A 23,255-nucleotide genomic window follows, 5' to 3' on the forward strand; every position below is an offset into this window, starting at 1 on the left:
TTTTTTTGTTAAACTATTGCAGCACAGATTATTAAATTTTTCATTTATATTTGTGTCTGCAGTTGCATTTTAGTGTTCTTACTAGAGATGTCCGATAATATCGGCCTGCCGATATTATCGGCCTATAAATGCTTTAAAATGTAATATCGGAAATTATCGGTATCGTTTTTTTTATTATCGGTATCGTTTTTTTTATTTTTGTTGTTTTTTTTTATTTTATTAAATCAACATAAAAAACACAAGATGCACTTACAATTAGTGTACCAACCCAAAAAACCTCCCTCCGCCATTTACACTCATTCACACAAAAGGGTTGTTTATTTCTGTTATTAATATTCTGGTTCCTACATTATATATCAACATATATCAATACAGTCTGCAAGGGATACAGTCCGTAAGCACACATGATTGTGCGTGCTGCTGCTCCACTAATAGTACTAACATTTAACAGTTCATTTTACTCATTTTCATTAATTACTAGTTTCTATGTAACTGTTTTTATATTGTTTTACTTTCTTTTGTATTCAAGAAAATGTTTTTAATTTATTTATCTTATTTTATTTTATTTTAAAAAAAACAACCTTATCTTCACCATACCTGGTTGTCCAAATTAGGCATAATAATGTGTTAATTCCACGACTGTATATATCGGTATCGGTTGATATCGGTATCGGTAATTAAAGAGTTGGACAATATCAGAATATCGGATATCGGCAAAAAGCCATTATCGGACATCCCTAGTTCTTACCAATAAACATACATGCACACACATATTATTTGAAACTTGTAGTTCATTTACCCTTTTTTTTTTAATGTATAAAACATTTCCATTGCATGGAGTCAGTTTATTACAATTTCTTTGCTTACTGAGGGTATTTTGTCTTGGAATATATTTTGGATGTTGCTATATTTACTTATCAAGTATGCATAGGCGGGCCTACTCTCCGTGCCCTGCAGGTGAATGCCCGGGGTTGTTGTTTTCTACGTAATGTACAGTTAGCCCTTCCACCGATTTACCCTGTCAGCACTAATGGGGCAATTATACCTCAGGCGGAAAAGATTGGAAACGTATCTTCGTGACGTTTGTATGACAAAATGTTAAGGAAGCAGCTGAGCGTTGGTGGGACCTTCTCGGTGTCAATCTCTGCGCCCCCCGGGGTACGGCCCTGCACACAGTGTAATACATCATGTGCACCAAGAGAGGCTGGGGTCTTCCTGCTTCGGTAGGACAAGACCAGCTCCAGTCCACGTTGACCTCTCACTTCATTCAATCTTTGTCTTTGCTCAGACACCAGCCCTTGTCCTTCCTCCATCCCCAAGGAGGCAATAACCTCCCCGTAGCAAGTGCTTCCCGGTGAGCTGTTGTCATAGTAACTTGTGGGCCGGTCGACATGACAACCCCACCGTGGTCCAGAGATAGATGATAGGCCATGCAGGAGCGGGGAGAGGGGGGGTAGGCCTATACCCCATTAATTTGGTTTGCCTGGTTCTGATTCAAAATGTGTTTTTTTAGCCCTCACCTCAAGGGCGAGGTTCATTCAGCATCAACCTGCTTTACATTTATACAAGTATTTCTCTAACAACGTCTGCCTGCGGGCAGCGTGGTTATCTGCTTATTCGCGGACATTGTTGAAAGATAAACATATTTTCAAACCTTTATTGTCTGCTTGATAAGAATATGTTTTAATTTAACGCTGTCAACTGCTTAAAGATATTCCCCAGTGGCGCATTTTTGAATACATTTTTTTTTCTTGTTAAATCTGAATACCGTATATTTTAACCCTAATTTACCTGGATTTATGGCGCAATATATCGCTGCTTTAGCCATAAACTATACAAATTCCATACAAGACTTATATGTGACCCATTTTTTATACCTTGTGTTTATTACGGCCGTTTCATTTTTCATGCCGCGGCCGTGGGAAGGATGCCGCGGCCGTGGGAGGGAAGCCTCGGCGAGAACCAGGCGTTCCTCTGGACGAGCGAGAGGCAGATGATGAATGCAATCCAGATCTAGAGGTGAAGGTGTTCTGCTCAGCCTGACCTTTGACCTCCGCAGATGTGAGGCCGACGACGTGGAGGTATTTTGAAGCTTTTTTTCCTTTAAGAATGGATGTTTATCAACAAGGCTGATGCCTGGGAATACTGTACATTAACGCACGTTAGCGGTACGGTATGTATTTCATTTACTACGATAGGTTCAAGTATGCATTTGAGTACTGAAACAAATGGAATAACTACAGAAGCACAAAATGAGCTCCTTTTTAATCAGCATTTTGTCAGTATTATGTATAAATGACATCTCACACTATGTTCTGTTTTTTATTTTACATTACCTTATGAAATAATGATATTATTTAAAAATCATAAGGATTCCACATATTCTGGCAGGGGTGTCAAACTCTCTTTCATTGAGGTCTGTATTGTAGTTAATATATATGAATATAAATGTATAATCACCTTATGATGTTCTTACACAATTACCTATGCATTAGATTTTTTTTTCCTAACAAATTGATGGATAATTTCATAAATAAATTACATAAATTACATTCACTGTATAAACGTACATATACACATACAAGTACATATACATACATACACTTATGCATATAATCACGTTTCATCAAACATATATTAGCGCTGTTGCCCTAGGGCAGGGGTGTCCAAAGTGCGGCCCGGGGACCATTTGCGGCCCCACATTCGGCAAAAATTGCAAAATTGATAATATTGCAAAAATTAAAAAAAACATTTTAAAAAAGTGGAATGAGGTGAAATCTAACAAGAAAAAGTTGCAATGTTGGCACAAAGCTGCCATGCAGGCTGTTTTTTTTCTTTTGTCTTTGTTTATTTTTCTTTTTTTTGCCATTGCTAAAAAAAAAAAAAAAGACTAAAAATATATGTTACAATGAATTATTAGTTTAAAAAATATCACTTTAAAATGTTTTATGTGGAAAAAATATTGCATATATTGTGTGGTTGTGCATAAAACAAACAAAATAATAGTTCAAACGTAAAATCGACAGATATATCTGAAGTTGATCTCGTAATTGAAGTGTTAAAAGTAAAAAAAAAAACTAATAAAAATGTATCACTTTATGAGTGGGGGACCTTTTGGATCCCAAATATATTTAGTAGGATTTTATTTAACTTTTCACTCTGATTACTCAAAAATATTAAAGAATTAAAATGAATGGTGTCCTGCATTATTGATCTTTTAAGGCTCTAATTACTAAATACTGCATATTTCAGTTTTACTATAAAAAACAAAGTTGTCTTTGACCGAAAACCTTTTTTTTTTTTACTTTATATCAACCTCAAGTTGATATAGAGATTTACTGTAAGCGTTAAATTAAAAAAAATAATAATAATTTGACTTATTTTTAACAGTTTAATGACTGAAACCCTTTATAGTCCCTGGGAGCCCTAAAGGTTAAAAAAAAAAAATCCATATATTTTGTTAAGGTTTGAAAATGAAAAATATCAAAATGGCCCCCGCATGCTTAAATTTTTCCATGTACGGCCCTCAGTGGAAAAAGTTTGGACACCCCTGCCCTAGGGCAGGCCTGGGCAAATATTTTGACTCAGGGGGCCAAATTTAGAGAAAAAAATGTGTCTGGGGGCCGGTATATCTATTTTTAGGAACACTAATACAAAACCTCACAATAATGTCTGATTGAATGCTGAAAACGTTATGACAGACCGCCTCAAAAAACGGGATGGAATTTTACATTTTTCTATGAACGATAAAACACTGAATATTGACAAAATATGAATGTCACACCTTCTTTCGATCGACATATTTTACAATCAAGTGAAACGCAACAAAAATGCAACAAACTGAAATGTGAACACGAAGGGTACAAAACAAACCCACCTACAATCTGATACATCTGATATATCACTACGCTTTAGAACTTTGTTGTGAAAATCTGTCTGTGGAAACGCTTCCCGCCCACACTGCTTGGTGCCTCGTCTGAGCTGCTGTGACATAGATTACCATAGTAACTAATTAGATTTCCATAGTAACTGGCATATCATCCATAAGCGCAGATTCCAACCATTGAAAGACTTAGTATAGTTGAAGACTTACGGTCATTGATTGATTGATTGAGACTTTTATTAGTTGGTTGCACAGTGAAGTACATATTCCGTACAATTGACCACTAAATGGTGACACCCGAATAAGTTTTTCAACTTGTTTAAGTCGGGGTCCACTTAAATTGATTCATGATACAGATATATACTATCAGATGTATACTATTAGAAAACATGACTGCACATCATGATGGCAGCTACACTTTCCATCTAAAAGGTCTAAAACAATTATTTGGGAATGTCCGGCGGGCCAGATTGAAAAGCTTAACGGGCCACATGTGGCCCCCGGGCCTTAATTTGCCCAGGTCTGCCCTAGGGGAAACTGGGTAACACATGGCACACTGACAGTTTAACCTAGTGTTACTATAACAATCTACAAGGTTAATATAGTTGGCTTCTCTTTCTTCCCCTCCATTTATCTGCTTTCTTTTGTATTTCATGTTATCATTACATATATGTATTGTTGCATTTGAAACAATTGTATTGTTGATAATAGAGGTAATTATTGTTATTATTCATTATCAATAGTGCTATTTCTATTGGTATTTGTATTGCTCCATTTGTTGTGTAATAACGCTCATTGTCATTTCTGTATTATTATTTATTTCACTAACCGCTTCTTTGCTATCACTTTTACTATCATATTTGTACATATCCTATTTGCTGATGTTGTTCTATTGTTGTTGTTGTTGTTATTGTTGTGTTTGCTGTTTTTGTCTCTGCCTTATCCCCACAATTTCCCCCTCTGTCTTCCTTTTTTTTCTCTTTCTATCCCCTCCTGCTCCGGCCCGGCTGCACCAAATGATAATCTAAATACATTTAATAAAGTCAAATACAAATAAGGCAACAAGAGAAGTATCCCACACTTCTCTTTTGTAAAGTAAATTTGTACAGCCGATATGGGCATCTACATTCCCTATATGACAGTAGCACTATACATAATCATACTACCAGGGTGTCCAGTGAGGGGCATTTTGTACTCCCTCGTCCCAGGAAGAATGCTTTGCGGAAATCTTTTATTTATAGATCTGTATCGCTCTACCTGCCTCCAATTCTCACCGGCATTGAAAATAAAAAGGTTTTTAAAAAGAAAGTAATATTTTATCTGAGTCTTTAAATTAGTTTGCTCGTTGATGATTTTGTTTGGTTTTGTATTGTGTAGTTATATTTATATGGTAATTATTATTCTGTGACTGTAAATTGTTGGCTTGTTTTCTTATTGATGATTTTATTTTTATTTTTTATTTTCTGTATTGTGTAGTTAAAATTATATGCTTTTACTTGTAATTGTATTGAGTTGTGGACCCCAGGAAGACTAGTGGGTTACTGTGGCAACCAGCAAATGGGGATCCTTAATAAAAATTAAAAATAAAAATAACAAATTTGCCTGAAAAGCTGGACAGGATAAAAAAAAAAAATTGATGGATAATTTGTTTTGAAATCATGAGCCAAAATGACAAGAAAATATTTAAATGTGTATTTTTATTCTTACAAAACAATGTTGCGATACAGCATATATTTGTTTCATGATCAGATAATATCAAAGTTTAAAAGATGTGCAATTTTATGCAGTACGTATATTTTTTTTGTACTTTATTGACGCACGTTATTTCAAAGGCTTTCGCTGGCCACTTAAAATAATTCGGCCCCCTTGAGTTTGACACCTGTGCTGTATTTGCACAAGACGCCTGAGCAATACATTCAAATTGAACCGCACGCATGCAAAATGGAATAACCTGCATCACCATTCTGCCTGGACCAGCAAACATGATAACGTTCTCTACGGACTGGCAGAATACTCTGGGCAGTTATGTGTTGCATCAAACTGAAAGATGTGTGTAATATTTTTGCCTTGCTAATGTTGCCAAATAAGGTAATCAAACAAACTTTCAGGTATTCTGGCATGCAACAGTTACACCACACACACAACAATCAACATATTTGTAAATTAATATCTGTGTGACAGTATGATACTTTTTTCCTCTAACCTTTCCTGTAAAGACAAATGAGCAAATAATAATAATGATAATAATATTGTTGATCTAGATCAGACCTGGGCAAATTAAGGCCCGAGGGCCACATGCAGCCCGTTAAGCTTTTCAATCTGGCCCACCGGACATTCCCAAATATTTTTTTTAGATCTTTAAGATGGAAACTGTAGCTGCCATTATGATGTGCAGTGATGTCTTTAAATGACCGTAAGTCTTGAACTATACAAAATATTCCAATGGTTGGAATCTGCGCTAGCTCAGTTAGAGCTCTTGTTATTACCAAATCTGTGTTATATGTGTTTTATGTTGCACGATTGCACCAAGAAAAATTCCTAGTTTGTGAACCCGTTCTCAAACAATGGCAATAAAAACTATTCTGATTCTGATTCTGATTCTGATTTTGCATGATATACTAGTTACTATGGTAATCTAATTAGTTACTATGGTAATCTAAATCACAGCAGCTCAGACGAGGTACCAAGTAGTGTGAGTGGGGAGCGTTTCCACAGAGTGTTTCCAGAGCGGCCAGCCTGAAATACGGGTTTCAGGGACAGACGCGGAAAGAGATTTTTACAACAAAGTTCTAAAGCTTAGTGATATATCACATATATCAGATTGTAGGTTTTCTTTTACCCTTTGCGTTCATATTTCGCTGTGTTTGTTGCATTTTTGTTGCGTTTCGCTTGATTGTAAAATATGCCGATGGAGAGGGGGTGTGACGCTCATATGTTGTCAATATTCAGTGTTTTATCGTTCATAGTTAATATTGTAAATCCCACATTCTTTATTTTCATGTCCATTCTAGGTGTCTTATTCAATAAAAAAATTTACAATTCCATTCCGTTTTTTCAGGCGGTCTGTCATAAAGGTTTTTGCATTCAATCCGACATTATTGTGAGGTTTTGTATTAGTGTTCCTAAAAATAGATATACGGCCCCCAGACACATTTTCTTATCTAAATTTGGCCCCCGAGTCAAAATAATTGCCCAGGCCTGATCTAGATGCATGTATTTGCTGCACAGATTTACTCTGCAAATGGGAGGTTTGGGATAGTTCTCCTGCTGCATTATTTGTTTTGGAAATTATTAGATATTTTATTATATTTAGTGTTCGGCACAGAGGGGGAATTTTGGGCCAAGATCCCTGTTGAGGTAGTTGTTGTTACTACTGTTGTACTGTATGTCAATAACAATGCGGGTGTACCTAATGTTGGGCCCGGCAGGTGTCCAGTTTGATTATGATTTAGTCTCACTCTTCATTTGGCCTCCTGGTTGGTGAGGTCCTTTACTTATTGGTTGGGATATGTTCCGTGATGTGTTTGCTTCATTCCATTTTTTTTGTTGCCCCCTGCCTTTGACAGATGTATTTCCCCTTGGGGATCAATAAAGTGTATCGTCTCATTTCGTCTCATCTCATCTCATCATCCCCGGCAACGGCCTCCTGCAGGGGCACATTAATAATATCAGCAGTAGGATGTAGATGAGTGTGCCTCGATGTTTGAATCCAATCACATGGGCCATCAATTGAGAGATGACAGGCGGGTAGACAGATGGATAGACGGACAGGAAAGATGCATCTTGTGTTGTTATTCTTTTATACAGTCTTCCATATATCTCACCTATTGGATAGTGCCAGTAAACGTGAGCCACAGCGACGCACAGTGGTCAAAAGCTGTAACTACAGAAGAGTTACAGTGGTGTGGTGTCCCTGCCGTTGTCAGAAGTACGTTAATTATCGTATTTGTATGATAATGTAATAATATGTACAACGTACGATCAATAATTTCAAAAAAATCATATGATGGGCGATCATTTGAGACCTTTAAACACAAACAGGACACATCGTGTACTGGTGATGTGCATCGTCTCAACCAGGTAGGGGCGCTGTTTAGCTTTTTTCAAACAGTCCCGTTAGTTTTTCAACCTTTTTTGAGCTAAGGCACATTTTTTTCATAGAAAAAATGCGGAGGCACACCACCAATAGAAGTCATTAAAAACTGAAACTCAGCAGCCGATATTGACAATAAAAAGTTGTTGTCGCAATTGTGGGATATGACTTTAAAGCATAACCAAGCATGCATCAATATAGCTCTTGTCTCAAAGTAGGTGTACTGTCACCACCTGTCACATCACACCATGACTTATTTGGACTTTTTTAGTGTTTTCCTGTGTATAGTGTTTTAATTATTGTGTTGCGCTGCTATTTTGGTGGCTTTTTCTCTTTTTTTGGTATTTTCCTTTAGCAGTTTCATGTCTTCCTTTGAGCTATATTCCCCACACCTGCTTTGTTTTAGCAATCAAGAATATTTAAGTTGTTTTTATCCTTCTATGTGGGGACATTGTTGATTGTCATGTCATGTTCGGATGTACTTTGTGGACGCCGTCGTTGCTCCACAGTAAGTCTTTGCTGTCGTCCAGCATTCTGTTTTTGTTTACTTTGTAGCCAGTTCAGTTTTAGTTTCGTTCTGCATAGCCTTCCCTAAACTTCAATGACTTTTCTTAGCGGCACTCACATTTTGTTTATTTTTGGTTTAAGCATTAGACACCTTTTTACCTGCACGCTGCCTCCCGCTGTTTCCGACATCTACAAAGCAATTAGCTACCGGCTGCCACCTACTGATATGGAAGAGTATTACACGGTTACTCTGCCGAGCTCTAGACCAGTGTTTTTCAACCTTTTTTGAGACAAGGCACATTTTTTTTCATAGAAAAAATGCGGAGGCACACCACCAATAGAAGTCATTAAAAACTGAAACTCAGCAGCCGATATTGACAATAAAAAGTTGTTGTCGCAATTGTTGGATATGACTTTAAAGCATAACCAAGCATGCATCAATATAGCTCTTGTCTCAAAGTAGGTGTACTGTCACCACCTGTCACATCACACCCTGACTTATTTGGACTTTTTTAGTGTTTTCCTGTGTGTAGTGTTTTAGTTCTTGTGTTGCGCTCCTATTTTGGTGGCTTTTTCTCTTTTTTTGGTATTTTCCTGTTGCAGTTTTATGTCTTCCTTTGAGCGATATTCCCCACACCTGCTTTGTTCTAGCAATCAAGACTATTTCAGTTGTTTTTATCCTTCTTTGTGGGGACATTGTTGATTGTCATGTCATGTTCAGATGTACTTTGTGGACGCCGTCGTTGCTCCACAGTAAGTCTTTGCTGTCGTCCAGCATTCTGTTTTTGTTTACTTTGTAGCCAGTTCAGTTTTAGTTTCGTTCTGCATAGCCTTCCCTAAGCTTCAATGCCTTTTCTTAGGGGCACTCACCTTTTGTTTATTTATGGTTTAAGCATTAGACACCTTTTTACCTGCACGCTGCCTCCCGCTGTTTCCGACATCTACGAAGCAATTAGCTACCTGCTGCCACCTACTGACATGGAAGAGTATAACGTGGTAAGTCTGCAGATCTCCAGACAGTACAGACACTCAACAACGGCACATTATTTGCGGATTAGAATTACTGGTTTGCAAAAAATATTTTTAACTAGAGATGTCCGATAATATAAATGCTTTAATATGTGATATCGGAAAATATCGGTATAGTTTTTTTTACTATCGGTATCGGTTTTTTATTTTTATTGTTTTATTTTTTATTAAATCAACATAAAAAACACAAGATACACTTAAAATTACTACACCAACCCAAAAAACCTCCCTCCCCCATTTACACTCATTTACACTCATTCACACAAAAGGGTTGTTTCTTTCTGTTAATATTGTGGTTCCTACATTATACATCAATATATATCAATACAGTCTGCAAGGGATACAGTCCGTAAGCACACATGATTGTGCGTGCTGCTGCTCCACTAATAGTACTAGCCAGTTAATTTTACTCATTTTCATTAATTACTAGTTTCAATGTAACTGTTTTTATATTGTTTGACTTTCTTTTTTTATTCAAGAAAATGTTTTTAATTTATTTATCTTATTTTATTTTATTAATTTTTTTAAAAATGACCTTATCTTCACCATACCTGGTTGTCCAAATTAGGCATAATAATGTGTTAATTCCACGACTGTATATATCGGTATTGGTTGATATCGGTTGATATTGGTATCGGTAATTAAGAGTTGGACAATATCGGATATCGGCAAAAAGCCATTATTGGACATCCCTATTTTTAACCCAAATAGGTGAAATTAGATCATCTCCCACAGCACACCAGACTGTATCTCACGGCACACTAGTGGTTAAAAACAGTGAGTTAAAAGGTACAATTTAATTTTAAGCTACTTTATATCTGTGGTATTTTTTTTACTATAGCAAATGGTCCTGAGTAACGTCCTGTAATTCAGGTGTTTATGAATATGGTTTTCCCCATAATAGGTTAGTTTCTCATTTAGCGTCTGGCAACCTCACGTCGGCCACCGTAGACCTTCGCGGAAGTAACAAATATCCTCCATGTTTTGTTTTGGTAGCGAGACTCCCTAATGTTGACGTGTGTGGTGTGGTGTAAGTACTGCGACTATACATATGGACGATGAATGGGAAGAGGAGGTTTGTCCTTACGTATATGTGCTTTTAAACTAGTGTAACCTTCGTAACGTGCAGCTAACAATGCTAGCAAGTCTGCGTGTTGACTCACGTGAGTGTGTTGATGTTGTTGTTTACTGTTTGTGTGCAGGAGCAGCTTGTTGTTGTGGAGCTCTCTGGCGTGATAAACAACGATATTATGTCCAGACCTGGGGCTACTTGCAAGATACTGGTGCGTTTGGACTATTCTCTTTATATTCATAGCCATAACCTGAGACCTCAGAATTAGGGAGATATTCATATATATATATATATATATATATATATATATATATATATATATATATATATATATATATATATATATATATATATATATATATATATATATATATATATATATATATATATATATATATATATATTTATATATATATATATATATTTATATATATATTTATATATATATATATATATATATATATATATATATATATATATACACATATATATATATATATATATATATACACACACACACATATATATAGCTTCAAGTATTTATTACATATATATACTAGAGATGTCCGATAATGGCTTTTTTGCAGATATTCCGATATTGTCCAACTCTTAATTACCGATTCCGATATCAACCGAGGCCGATACATACAGTCGTGGAATTAACACATTATTATGCCTAATTTTGTTGTGATGCCCCGCTGGAAGCATTAAACAATGTAACAAGGTTTTCCAAAATAAATCAACTCAAGTTATGGACAAAAAACTCAAGTTATGGACAAAAATGCCAACATGGCACTGCCATATTTATTATTGAAGTCACAAAGTGCATTTTTTTTTTTTTAACATGCCTCAAAACAGCAGCTTGGAATTTGGGACATGCTCTCCCTGAGAGAGCATGAGGAGGTTGAGGTTGGCGGGGTTGGGGGGTCCGGGGGGTGTATATTGTAGCGTCCTGGAAGAGTTAGTGCTGCAAAGGGTTCTGGGTATTTGTTCTGTTGTGTTTATGTTGTGTTACGGTGCGGATGTTCTCCCGAAATGTGTTTGTCATTCTTGTGTGGTGTGGCTTCACAGTGTGGCGCATATTTGTAACAGTGTTAAAGGCCTACTGAAATGATTTTTTTTTTATTTAAACGGGGATAGCAGATCTATTCTATGTGTCATACTTGATCATTTCGCGATATTGCCATATTTTTGCTGAAAGGATTTAGTATAGAACAACGACGATAAAGATTGCAACTTTTGGTATCTGATAAAAAAAAGGCTTGCCCCTACCGGAAGTAGCGTAACGTAGTCAGATGAACATATACGCAAAGTTCCCTATTGTTTACAATGATGGCCGCATGAAGTGAGAGAGATTCGGACCGAGAAAGCGACAATTTCCCCATTAATTTGAGCGAGGATGAAAGATTTGTGGCTGAGTAAAGTGCAAGTGAAGGACTAGTGGGGAGTTGAAGCTATTCAGATAGGGAAGATGCTGTGAGAGCCGGGGGTGACCTGATATTCAGCTGGGAATGACTACAACAGTAAATAAACACAAGACATATATATACTCTATTAGCCACAACACAACCAGGCTTATATTTAATATGCCACAAATTAATCCTGCATAAAAGCACCTGCGTGTTTGTTATGCTAGCTCCTAGCTCCTCTGCTAGCTCCTAGCTCCATAGAACACGCCAATACAATTCAAACACCTGATCAACACACACAATCACTCAGCCCAAAAGACCGTTCACCTAACCCAAGGTTCATAAAGCTTATATATTTTTTAAAAGTTACGTACGTGACGCGCACATACGGTCAAGCTATCAAATGTTTAGCAGCCAAGGCTGCATACTCACGGTACCTGATATTCAGCTGGGAATGACTACAACAGTAAATAAACACAAGACATATATATACTCTATTAGCCACAACACAACCAGGCTTATATTTGATATGCCACAAATTAATCCTGCATAAAAACACCTGCGTGTTTGTTATGCTAGCTCCTAGCTCCTATGCTAGCTCCTAGCTCCATAGAACACGCCAATACAATTCAAACACCTGATCAACACACACAATCACTCAGCCCAAAAGACCGTTCACCTAACCCAAGGTCCATAAAGCTTATATATTTAAAAAAAGTTACGTACATACGCAAAAAAAAGTTGCGCCCATACGGTCAAGCGATCAAATGTTTAGAAGCCAAAGCTGCATACTCACAGTAGCACGTCTGCGTCTTTGTCATCCAAATCAAAGTAATCCTGGTAAGAGTCTGTGTTGTCCCAGTTCTCTACAGGCGTCTGTGTATCGAAGTCAAAAGTCCTCCTGGTTAGAGTCTCTGTTATCCGAGTTCTTCCATCTTGACTGCATCTTCCGGGAATGTAAACAAAGAAGCGCCGGCTGTGTACTGTTGTTGCTGACTACGTTCGAAAAATACGTCCATTTCGCACCAACAATTTTCTTCTTTGCTTGCTCAGCTTTCTTCTCCATAATGCAATGAACATGATTGCAACAGATTCACGAACACAGATGTCCAGAATACTGTGGAATTATGAAATGAAAACAGAGCTTTTTCGTATTGGCTTCAATGTGGAAGGCATATCCGTGTTCCCCGTGTTACGTCACGGCATCCTCAGAGGCGTTTCGAACCGGAAGTTTAGCGGCAAATTTAAAATGTCACTTTATAAGTTAACCCGGCCGTATTGGCATGTGTTATAATGTTAAGATTTCATCATTGATATATAAACTATCAGACTGCGTGGTCGGTAGTAGTGGGTTTCAGTAGGCCTTTAAAGTTGTTTATACAGCCACCCTCAGTGTGACCTGTATGGCTGTTGACCAAGTATGGCTTGCATTCACTTGTGTGTGTGAAAAGCCGTAGATATCATGTGATTGGGCCGGCACGCAAAGGCAGTGCCTTTAAGGTTAATTGGCGCTCTGTACTTCTCCCTACGTCCGTGTACACAGCAGCGTTTTAAAAAGTCATACATTTTACTTTTTGAAACCGATACCGATAATTTCCGGAATTACATTTTAAAGCATTTATTGGCCGATAATATCGGCAATCTGATATTATCGGACATCCATAATATATATAAAAGAAATACTTGAATTTCAGTGAATTACAGCTATATGTATGTGTGTGTATGTATATATATATATACATACATACACATATATATATACATACATACATACATACATACATACATACATACATACATACATATATATATACTATATATATATATATATATATATATATATATATATATATATATACTATATATATATATATATATATATATATATATATATACTATATATATATATATATATATATATACTATATATATATATATATATACTATATATATATATATATATATATATATATATATATATATATATATATATATATATATATATATATATATATATATATATATATAGTACAGTTTGTAACTGTACTTGCTGCTTACTTTTAAAAAAAAAAATAACACTCACCTTTCACTATTTGAGTAGCCTTTGTTCTGCCATTTGAGTACTGGCGAGTGCTCTCTGAATTCGGGAACATATCCTTCACGGATTTGTTGAAAACATCCGCAAATGAGAACGGGATGTTGCTTGCAGCTACCATCATAGCCATCTTTGTCTCTGCATATGTTACACCCTGGGGTCTCCATTTAGCAAGGTGGCCCATAATACTGGACTGTGACCGGTGCTACGTTGCCGCAGTCTTGTGCTTCTCTGACCGTTCATGAGTGACTATATCCGTTCGGCCACCGTGTTCAATGGAGAAGTCTGATCTACAAAATGTTCAGGCAGCATACCCCCTTCCCTTTCGAGCTGTCCTGGATGAACTGAAATTATTTTTTTCCATCCTTTTGGAACATGCAAGCGTACTTCTTCTTCTTACTCGTCGTCGCCATGTCTCTTCTTCTGCTTTGTCTTCTGTTCTGATTGCCGCGCTTGACTTCGAGGTGTAACCGTTATTATTGTCCGGCCGGAAACGGCGCCCAGGGAAGGGTGGTTTAGCAATATTGTTGTCCGGGTGGAAATCGGGAGAAATTCGTGAGAATGGTGGCCTCGGGAGATTTTCGGGAGGGGCACTGAAATTCGGGACTCTCCCGGGAAAGTTGGGAGGGTTGGCAAGTATGTTCATAGCACCAATATGATTCATGTTTCCTGTTTTTTTCAAAGGATATTGACAGTGAGCAGCCTATGATGCAACTGGGCCAGAATGTGTTTGCAGGACAATATGAAGGTAAGAGTTAACTTGATTAAAACTAGGCTTACAACATCTCAGTAGAGTGATGTCAGTCAACAAAATACAGTAATACCCCAGCTTACAATAAATTAATTTTATTGGTGCTTCCATCCATCCATCCATCCATTTACCTCCGCATATCCGAGGTCGGGTCGCGGCAGCAGCCTAAGCAGGAAAGCCCAGACTTCCCTCTCCCCAGCCTATATCTGTATCATGAATCAATTTAAGTGGACCCCGACTTAAACAAGTTGAAAAACTTATTCGGGTGTTACCATTTAGTGGTCAATTGTACGGAATATGTACTTCACTGTGCAACCTACTAATAAAAGTCTCAATCAATCAATCAATCAAGCCACTTCGTCCAGCTCTTCCCGGGGGATCCCAAGACATTGCCAGGCCAGCCGGGAGACATAGTCTTCCCAACGTGTCCTGGGTCTTCCCCGTGGCCTCCTACCGGTCGGACGTGCCCGAAACGCCTCCCTAGGGAGGCGTTCGGGTGGCATCCTGACCAGATGCCCGAACCACCTCATCTGACTCCTCTCCATGTGGAGGAGCAGCGGCTTTACTTTGAGTTCCTCCCGGATGACAGAGCTTCTCACCCTATCTCTAAGGGAGAGACCCGCCACGCGGCGGAGGAAGCTCATTTGGGCCGCTTGTACCCGTGATCTTGTCCTTTCGGTCATAACCCAAAGCTCATGACCATAGGTGAGGATGGGAACGTAGATCGACCGGTAAATTGAGAGCTTTGCCTTCCGGCTCAGCTCCTTCTTCACCACAACGGATCGATACAGCGTCCGCATTACTGAAGACGCCACACCGATCCGCCTGTCCATCTCACGATCCACTCTTCCCTCACTCGTGAACAAGACTCCAAGGTATTTGAACTCCTCCACTTGGGACAAGATCTCCTCCCCAACTTGGAGATGGGTTAGGTTATGTTTATTGGTGCTTGCCTCTAAAGAAAAAAAAAATATTTTTTTTATTTTTTTATTGGTGCTTGCCTGAGTACCTCAGAATCTTGTTCACGAGTGAGGGAAGGGTAAAATGAAAACTTACCGTACAATGTCTGCTCTCACTTTGATGACGACTGATAGGATGTCCATATCTTCCTGTTTAGATGAACAATTAATCATGATGCACGCGAAGGGTTAACAAGGAAGTCTCCGTGTGGACTTGTCTTGGTTGTCTCTATCTCCGGGTATACATTGAATGTCACAGATGAACAACTTCTAGATTAATTGCTAAATCCTCCTTTTATCCAGATGAGAGGCATGATTCATAATCTAAAATAACTTTGAGGAGCCGAGACGCAACGATGCAGGAGCAGCAGGACATGGCTGCCGGCTCACAGCAAAGCAGCATAGGGCTACTTCGCTGTCTGTATCATTGTGCCGCTAAGAAATAGTTTGTTTGTGTTAGCGCTTACAATAACAACATCGCTAATATTCAGGTCACGATATGTATAAAGATTATTGTTGGCAGGTTTTGGTTGGTTATTTAGAGCAGTGTGTTTCAACCACTTGTGTGCCGCGAGATACAGTCTGCTGTGCCGTGGGAGATGATCTAATTTCACCTAGTTGGGTTAAAAATATTTTTTGCAAACCAGTAATTATAATCCGCAAATAATGTGCCGTTGTCGAGTGTCTGTACTGTCTGGAGTTTGGCAGATTTACCACGTTATACTCTTCCATATCAGTAGGTGGCGGCAGGTAGTTAATTGCTTCGTAGATGTCGGAAACAGCGGGAGGCAGCGTGCAGGTAAAAAGGTGTCTAATGCTTAAACCAAAAATAAAAGGTGAGTGACCCTAAGAAAAGGCATTGAAGCTTAGGGAAGGCGATGCAGAACCAAACTAAAACTGAACCGGCTACAAAGTAAACAAAAACAGAATGCTGGACGACAGCAAAGACTTACTGTGGAGCAAAGACGCCGTCCAATCAACAATGTCCCCACAAAGAAGGATAACAACATCTGAAATATTCTTGATTGCTAAAACAAAGCAGGTGTGGGGAATATTGCTCAAAGGAAGACATGAAACTGCTACAAGAAAATACCAAAAAAAGAGAAAAAGCCACCAAAATAGGAGCGCAAGACAAGAACTAAAACACTACACACAGGAAAACAGCAAAAAACTCCAAATAAGTCAGGGTGTGATGTGACAGGTGGTGACAGTACACCCACTTTGTGACAAGAGCTATATTGATGCATGCTTGGTTATGCTTTAAAGTCATATCCAACAATTGCGACGACGACTTTTTATTGTCTATCGGCTGCTGAGTTTCAGTTTTTAATGATTTCTGCTGGTGGTGTGCCTCCGCATTTTTTCATTGAAAAAAAATGTGCCTTGGCTTAAAAAAGGTTGAAAAACACTGATTTAGAGGGTTTTGTGGGCAAAATAGAGAGCCCCTATTGACTACATTGTTAGCAGACTTTTTATGTGTTTATTTATTTACGATATGTATAAAAAAAGAAAAACATATATGTTAATTTCTTATATAGAGATTGCGAATGATAGACAGCACATCTTTCTAATTTTTGCGTATTTCCAGTATGACTGATATGATACTATGGTCAGAGTGCAGAAGCGTAAATACCGTGACGTCAATCTCCGGAAATAGCCGAAGGTATTCGGAGTGGAATATTCAAAATGGCTGACTGAATTTTTGGAATTTTGTGATGTTTGAACTGTGTTTTCACATACTTTGCGGACTGTAAATACGATTGGATATGGTTTAATGGATACAAAGAAACACAATTAAGCATATAAAGTCAACTTCTTTTTCCACTCTTCGGGTACTTAATAGCATAATAATTAGTCAAGAGACAGCTCTTATCTCAAAATACTCTTAGGTTGGGGTACTCATAAATTGAGGTACCACTGTATTAAACTGCACGTCCAAAACAATGACTATTTTTTTTCTCCCCCTCTCACTGGAAAGATGCCCTTGGAACATGTGTTCTATTTGAGGAGGGACCAGGCACAGGTAAAGTGTAACATTGTTCTCAAGAGTCACTGTTGTTTGTGACACTATTGAAGTGTTGTGTGTGTGTGTGTGTGTGTGTGTGGTGTGTGTGTGTGTGTGTGTGTGTGTGTGTGTGTGTGTGTGTGTGTGTGTGTGTGTGTGTGTGTGTGTGTGTGTGTGTGTGTGTGTGTGTGTGTGTGTGTGTGTGTGTACAGGAACCTCCGGCAGTGGACCAGCGCTCAAGTACAAGTGTCACACTGTTAAGAAACTGATGATGCAGCGAGTTTTCCTCAGTGACAAAAAAGAAAATGGAGCAGACTCAGGTAAACCCGAAGAGTTCAAAGAAATATTATTTCACCATGTGCTTCATAGACATTTAATCAGGCTTCTGTTATTATAACACAGTATTTAGTAGTATTTATTCACATAATTGCAGAAATTACCCGGCCAATTATGGTCATGCGTTTATTTATTCTCTACATTTTTAAATAATAATTCGGTTAGAATTTTTTTGAAACCCAAGTAATGATACTTAATTAAACATTTAAGTAGTCGTTAAATAGTTTTTATTCTTAATGCCCTTTTTGAGGCAACCCTTTCATTTGTCTGGGCTTTGGAGAGACAGTGTACAGCACCAATGGCTGCGTTGTGGGGCCCTTGATATATTTAATAATAATTTTAAATATCTAACTACGGCCTATGTCCTTTTTGTCTCTTATATTTTTTTTCCTGGAGACTAAATTATCTGTAAAACGTTTTTTCCCACCGATTTTTTAATCAATCAAAGTTTACTTATATAGCCCTAAATCACGAGTGTCTCAAAGGGCTGCACAAGCCACAATGACATCCTCGGCTCAGATCCCACATCAGGGCAAGAAAAAAGTCAACCCAATGGGATGACGATGAGAAACCTTGGAGGGGACCACAGATGTGGGGACCCCCCCTGGGGGCCTGGTGCAATGGACGTCGAGAGGATCTAGCATAATAGTGTAAGAGTCCAGTCTATAGTGGATCTAAAATAATAGTGTGAGAGTCCAGTCCATAGTGGATCTAACATAATAGTGAGAGAGTCCAGTCCATACTGGATCTAACATAATAGTGTGAGAGTCCAGTCCATAGTGGATCTAACATAATAGTGTGAGAGTCCAGTCCATAGTGGATCTAACATAATAGTGTGAGAGTCCAGTCCATAGTGGATCTAACATAATAGTGTGAGAGTCCAGTCCATAGTGGATCGAACATAATAGTGTGAGAGTCCAGTCCATAGTGGATCTAACATAATAGTGAGAGAGTCCAGTCCATAGTGGATCTAACATAATAGTGTGAGAGTCCAGTCCATAGTGGATCTAACATAATAGTCTGAGAGTTCAGTCCATAGTGGATCTAACATAATAGTGAGAGAGTCCAGTCCATTGTGGATCTAACATAATAGTGTGAGAGTCCAGTCCATAGTGGATCTAACATAATAGTGAGAGTCCAGTCCATAGTGGATCTAACATAATAGTGAGAGTCCAGTCCATAGTGGATCGAACATAATAGTGTGAGAGTCCAGTCCATAGTGGATCTAACATAATAGTGAGAGAGTCCAGTCCATAGTGGATCTAACATAATAGTGTGAGAGTCCAGTCCATAGTGGATCTAACATAATAGTGTGAGAGTTCAGTCCATAGTGGATCTAACATAATAGTGAGAGAGTCCAGTCCATTGTGGATCTAACATAATAGTGTGAGAGTCCAGTCCATAGTGGATCTAACATAATAGTGAGAGTCCAGTCTATAGTGGATCTAACATAATAGTGAGAGTCCAGTCCATAGTGGATCTAACATAATAGTGTGAGAGTCCAGTCCATAGTGTATCTAACATAATAGTGTGAGAGTCCAGTCCATAGTGGATCTAACATAATATTGTGAGAGTCCAGTCCATAGTGGATCCAACATAAATTATTCTTATTATTTAAAATGTTGTAATCTTTAGCACAGGGATGCCTAAAGGTTTTTGCCTCCAGGGGTCAAAGTGAAAATGTACCAAACAGCGATTGTAGGTGTGGAACACAAATAGCCTAAATGTAAATAATAAAGTTGCTACCCTTTGGCGGGCCAAACGAAACAACTTGAGCCTAGGGCTGGGCGATTATTGTTGATTGCGATTAATTTGTAAGTAATTTTGTAAGAAGGAGCTGAGCTGGAAGGCGAAACTCTCAATTTACCGGTCGATCTACGTTCCCATCCTCACCTATGGTCATGAGCTTTGGGTTATGACCGAAAGGACAAGATCACGGGTACAAGCGGCCCAAACGAGTTTCCTCCGCCGGGTGGCGGGTCTCTCCCTTAGAGATAGTGTGAGAAGCTCTGTCATCCGGGAGGAGCTCAAAGTAAAGCTGCTGCTCCTCCACATGGAGAGGAGCCAGATGAGGTGGTTCGGGCATCTGGTCAGGATGCCACCCGAACGCCTCCCTAGGGAGGTGTTTAGGGCACGTCCGACCGGTAGGAGGCCACGGGGAAGACCCAGGACACGTTGGGAAGACTATGTCTCCCGGCTGGCCCCCGGGAGGAGCTGGACGAAGTGGCTGGGGAGAGGGAAGTCTGGGCTTCTCTGCTTAGGCTGCTGCCCCCGCGACCCGACCTCAGATAAGCGGAAGAAGATGGATGGATGGAAGTTTGGATGAGAGGAAAAAAATATTTGTGATAATTTTTTTGCCATATTGCCAGCCCCACTTTTGGCTTATTTTGTTCTTTCAAACTGCAACTTTACAAAGGTTGTTTATTCTCCAGGCTGTTTTGTGACGTTTTGCGTGACACAAATCACATTTAAGTAAAAGCCACTACTTTATGAAATATAGAATTTCTGTATATCACAGCATACTTTTTATTTTTTTCATTAGCAGCAGGCGGTGAAGGTGACAAGCAGGGAGACACCGTCTGCCAGTCTGATCTGGAAACTAAAGAAGACTCTGCAAAAGGATGACAACATGGTCACGTGGGGGAAAAAGGCAGTTCCATTCTTTCAACTGTGTTGCAGTTCATCTGGGACATTATATGCACAGACAGATTCTAGTTATTACACATCCCTTTTTCCGTCTTTGAAAGAAGGGTGAAACGTACCAAACTCGATGCTAAACTATGTATCCCTTGATGTAATGGCTGATAACATGCTTTGTGACATCATCAACAAAGTATTTCAGTGTACATTCAGGATGTGAGACATGGAGCCTGTTTAGAGCACCGCAAGCAGTGAAGGTCATGATAAACGAAGATGTCTCTAATTCAGTGTTTTTCAACCTTTTTTTAAGCCAAGGCACATTTTTTTCAAAAAAATGCGGAGGCACACCACCAGCAGAAATCTTTAAAAACTGAAACTCAGCAGCCGATATTGACAATAAAAAAGTCGTCGTCGCAAGTGCTGGATATGACTTTAAAGCATAACCAAGCATGCATCAATATAGCTCTTGTCTCAAAGTAGGTGTACTGTCACCAACTGTCACATCACACCCTGACTTATTTGGAGGTTTTTGCTGTTTTCCTGTGTGTATTGTTTTACTTCTTGTCTTGCGCTCCTATTTTGGTGGCTTTTTCTCTTTTTGGTATTTTCCTGTAGCAGTTTCATGTCTTCCTTTGAGCGATATTTCCCACACCTGCTTTGTATTAGCAATCCAGAATATTTCAGTTGTTTTTATTAGGGATGTCCGATAATGGCTTTTTGCCGATATCCGATATGCCGATATTGTCCAACTCTTTAATTACCGATACCGATATCAACCGATATATACAGTCGTGGAATTAACACATTATTATGCCTAATTTGGACAACCAGGTATGGTGAAGATAAGGTACTTTTTAAAAAAATGAATCAAATAAAATAAGATAAATAAATTAAAAACGTTTTCTTGAATAAAAAAGAAAGTAAAACAATATAAAAACAGTTACATAGAAACTAGTAATTAATGAAAATTTGTAAAATTAACTGTTAAAGGTTAGTATTATTAGTGGACCAGCAGCACGCACAATCATGTGTGCTTATGGACTGTATCCCTTGCAGACTGTATTGATATATATTGATATATAATGTAGGAACCAGAATATTAATAACAGAAAGAAACAACCCTTTTGTGTGAATGAGTGTAAATGGGGGAGGGACTTTTTTTGGGTTGGTGCACTAATTGTAAGTGTATCTTGTGTTTTTTATGTGGATTTAATAAAAAAAAACACGATACTGATAATAAAAAAAAATGATACCGATAATTTCCGATATTACATTTTAACGCATTTATCGGCCGATAATATCGGCAGACCGATATTATCGGACATCTCTAGTTTTTATCCTTCTTTGTGTGGACATTGTTGATTGTCATGTCATGTTCGGTTGTACTTTGTGGACGCCGTCTTTGCTCCACAGTAAGTCTTTGCTGTCGTCCAGCATTCTGTTTTTGTTTACTTTATAGCCAGTTCAGTTTTAGTTTGGTTCTGCATAGCCTTCCCTAAGCTTCAATGCCTTTTCTCAGGGACACTCACCTTTTGTTTATATTTGGTTTAAACATTAGACACCTTTTTACCTGCACGCTGCCTCCCGCTGTTTCCGACATCTACGAAGAAATTAGCTACCTGCTGCCACCTCCTGATATGGAAGAGTATAATGTGGTAAGTCTGCCAATCTCCAGACAGTACAGACACTCAACAAAGGCACATTATTTGCGGATTATAATTACTGGTTTGCAAAAAAAGATTTTAACCCAAATAGGTGAAATTAGATCATCTCCCACAGCACACTAGTTGAAAAACACTGCTCTAATTAATAGCACAGTAGTAATTCGAGGGGCGGCATAGCTCAGTTGGTAGAGTGGCCGTGCCAGCAACTTCAGGGTTCCAGGTTTGATTCCTGCTTTCGCACACGACATCTCCTTTCCGGACAGGCTAACCTCCTCCAACTTCCGAGGACAAAGCTACGAACAATAGGAGACCGGGCTTTCTGCTCCGCCGCTCCCAGTCTGTGGAATGCTCTCCCTGACCACCTGATGGCACCACAGACTGTGGATGCTTTTTAAAAAAAGGCTTAAAAATCCTTCTTTTTGAAAAAGCCTTTTTTTTAGATATATACATACTAGTTTTAGCTATTTGGCTGTTCTAGTTTTTATTTTATTTTTTAATACACTGTAGCACTTTGAGGTTGTTTACTCAATGTAAAGTGCTTTTTACAAATAAAATCTATTATTATTATTATTTCGCCATCCTAGTCACTGCCGTTGTGTCCTTGGGCAAGACACTTTACCCACCTGCTCCCGGTGCCACCCACACTGGTTTAAATGTAACTTAGATATTGGGTTTCACTATGTAAAGCGCTTTGAGTCACTAGAGAAAAGCGCTACATAAATATAATTCACTTCACTACTACTACACTAATAATCCAATCCACTTTATTTATATAGCACATTTAAACAACAAAAATGTTTCCAAAGTGCTGC

General features: G+C 38.5%; 1 protein-coding gene across 5 annotated transcripts; it reads left to right on the top strand.

Moving 5' to 3' along the window:
• The first annotated feature begins 621 nt into the window (after positions 1-621).
• Positions 622-21,062, top strand: gtf3c6 (general transcription factor IIIC, polypeptide 6, alpha). Of its 5 annotated transcripts, none has more exons than XM_062061188.1 (6): positions 622-2,081; positions 10,715-10,795; positions 14,773-14,836; positions 17,777-17,821; positions 18,016-18,123; positions 20,682-21,062. In XM_062061188.1, the coding sequence occupies exons 1-6, from the start codon at positions 2,001-2,003 to the stop codon at positions 20,762-20,764; spliced, it is 462 nt and encodes a 153-aa protein (XP_061917172.1). In that variant the 5' UTR covers positions 622-2,000; the 3' UTR covers positions 20,765-21,062. The 5 variants fall into 5 exon arrangements, with proteins under 5 accessions (XP_061917172.1, XP_061917173.1, XP_061917175.1 ...); XM_062061189.1 differs by having other exon boundaries at positions 1,927-2,081; positions 20,685-21,062; XM_062061190.1 differs by lacking the exon at positions 622-2,081 and adding an exon at positions 10,450-10,587.
• Positions 21,063-23,255: the final 2,193 nt, after the last annotated feature.

This window comes from Entelurus aequoreus, linkage group LG10 (genome assembly GCF_033978785.1).
Source record: "Entelurus aequoreus isolate RoL-2023_Sb linkage group LG10, RoL_Eaeq_v1.1, whole genome shotgun sequence".
Classification (NCBI taxonomy): domain Eukaryota; kingdom Metazoa; phylum Chordata; class Actinopteri; order Syngnathiformes; family Syngnathidae; genus Entelurus; species Entelurus aequoreus.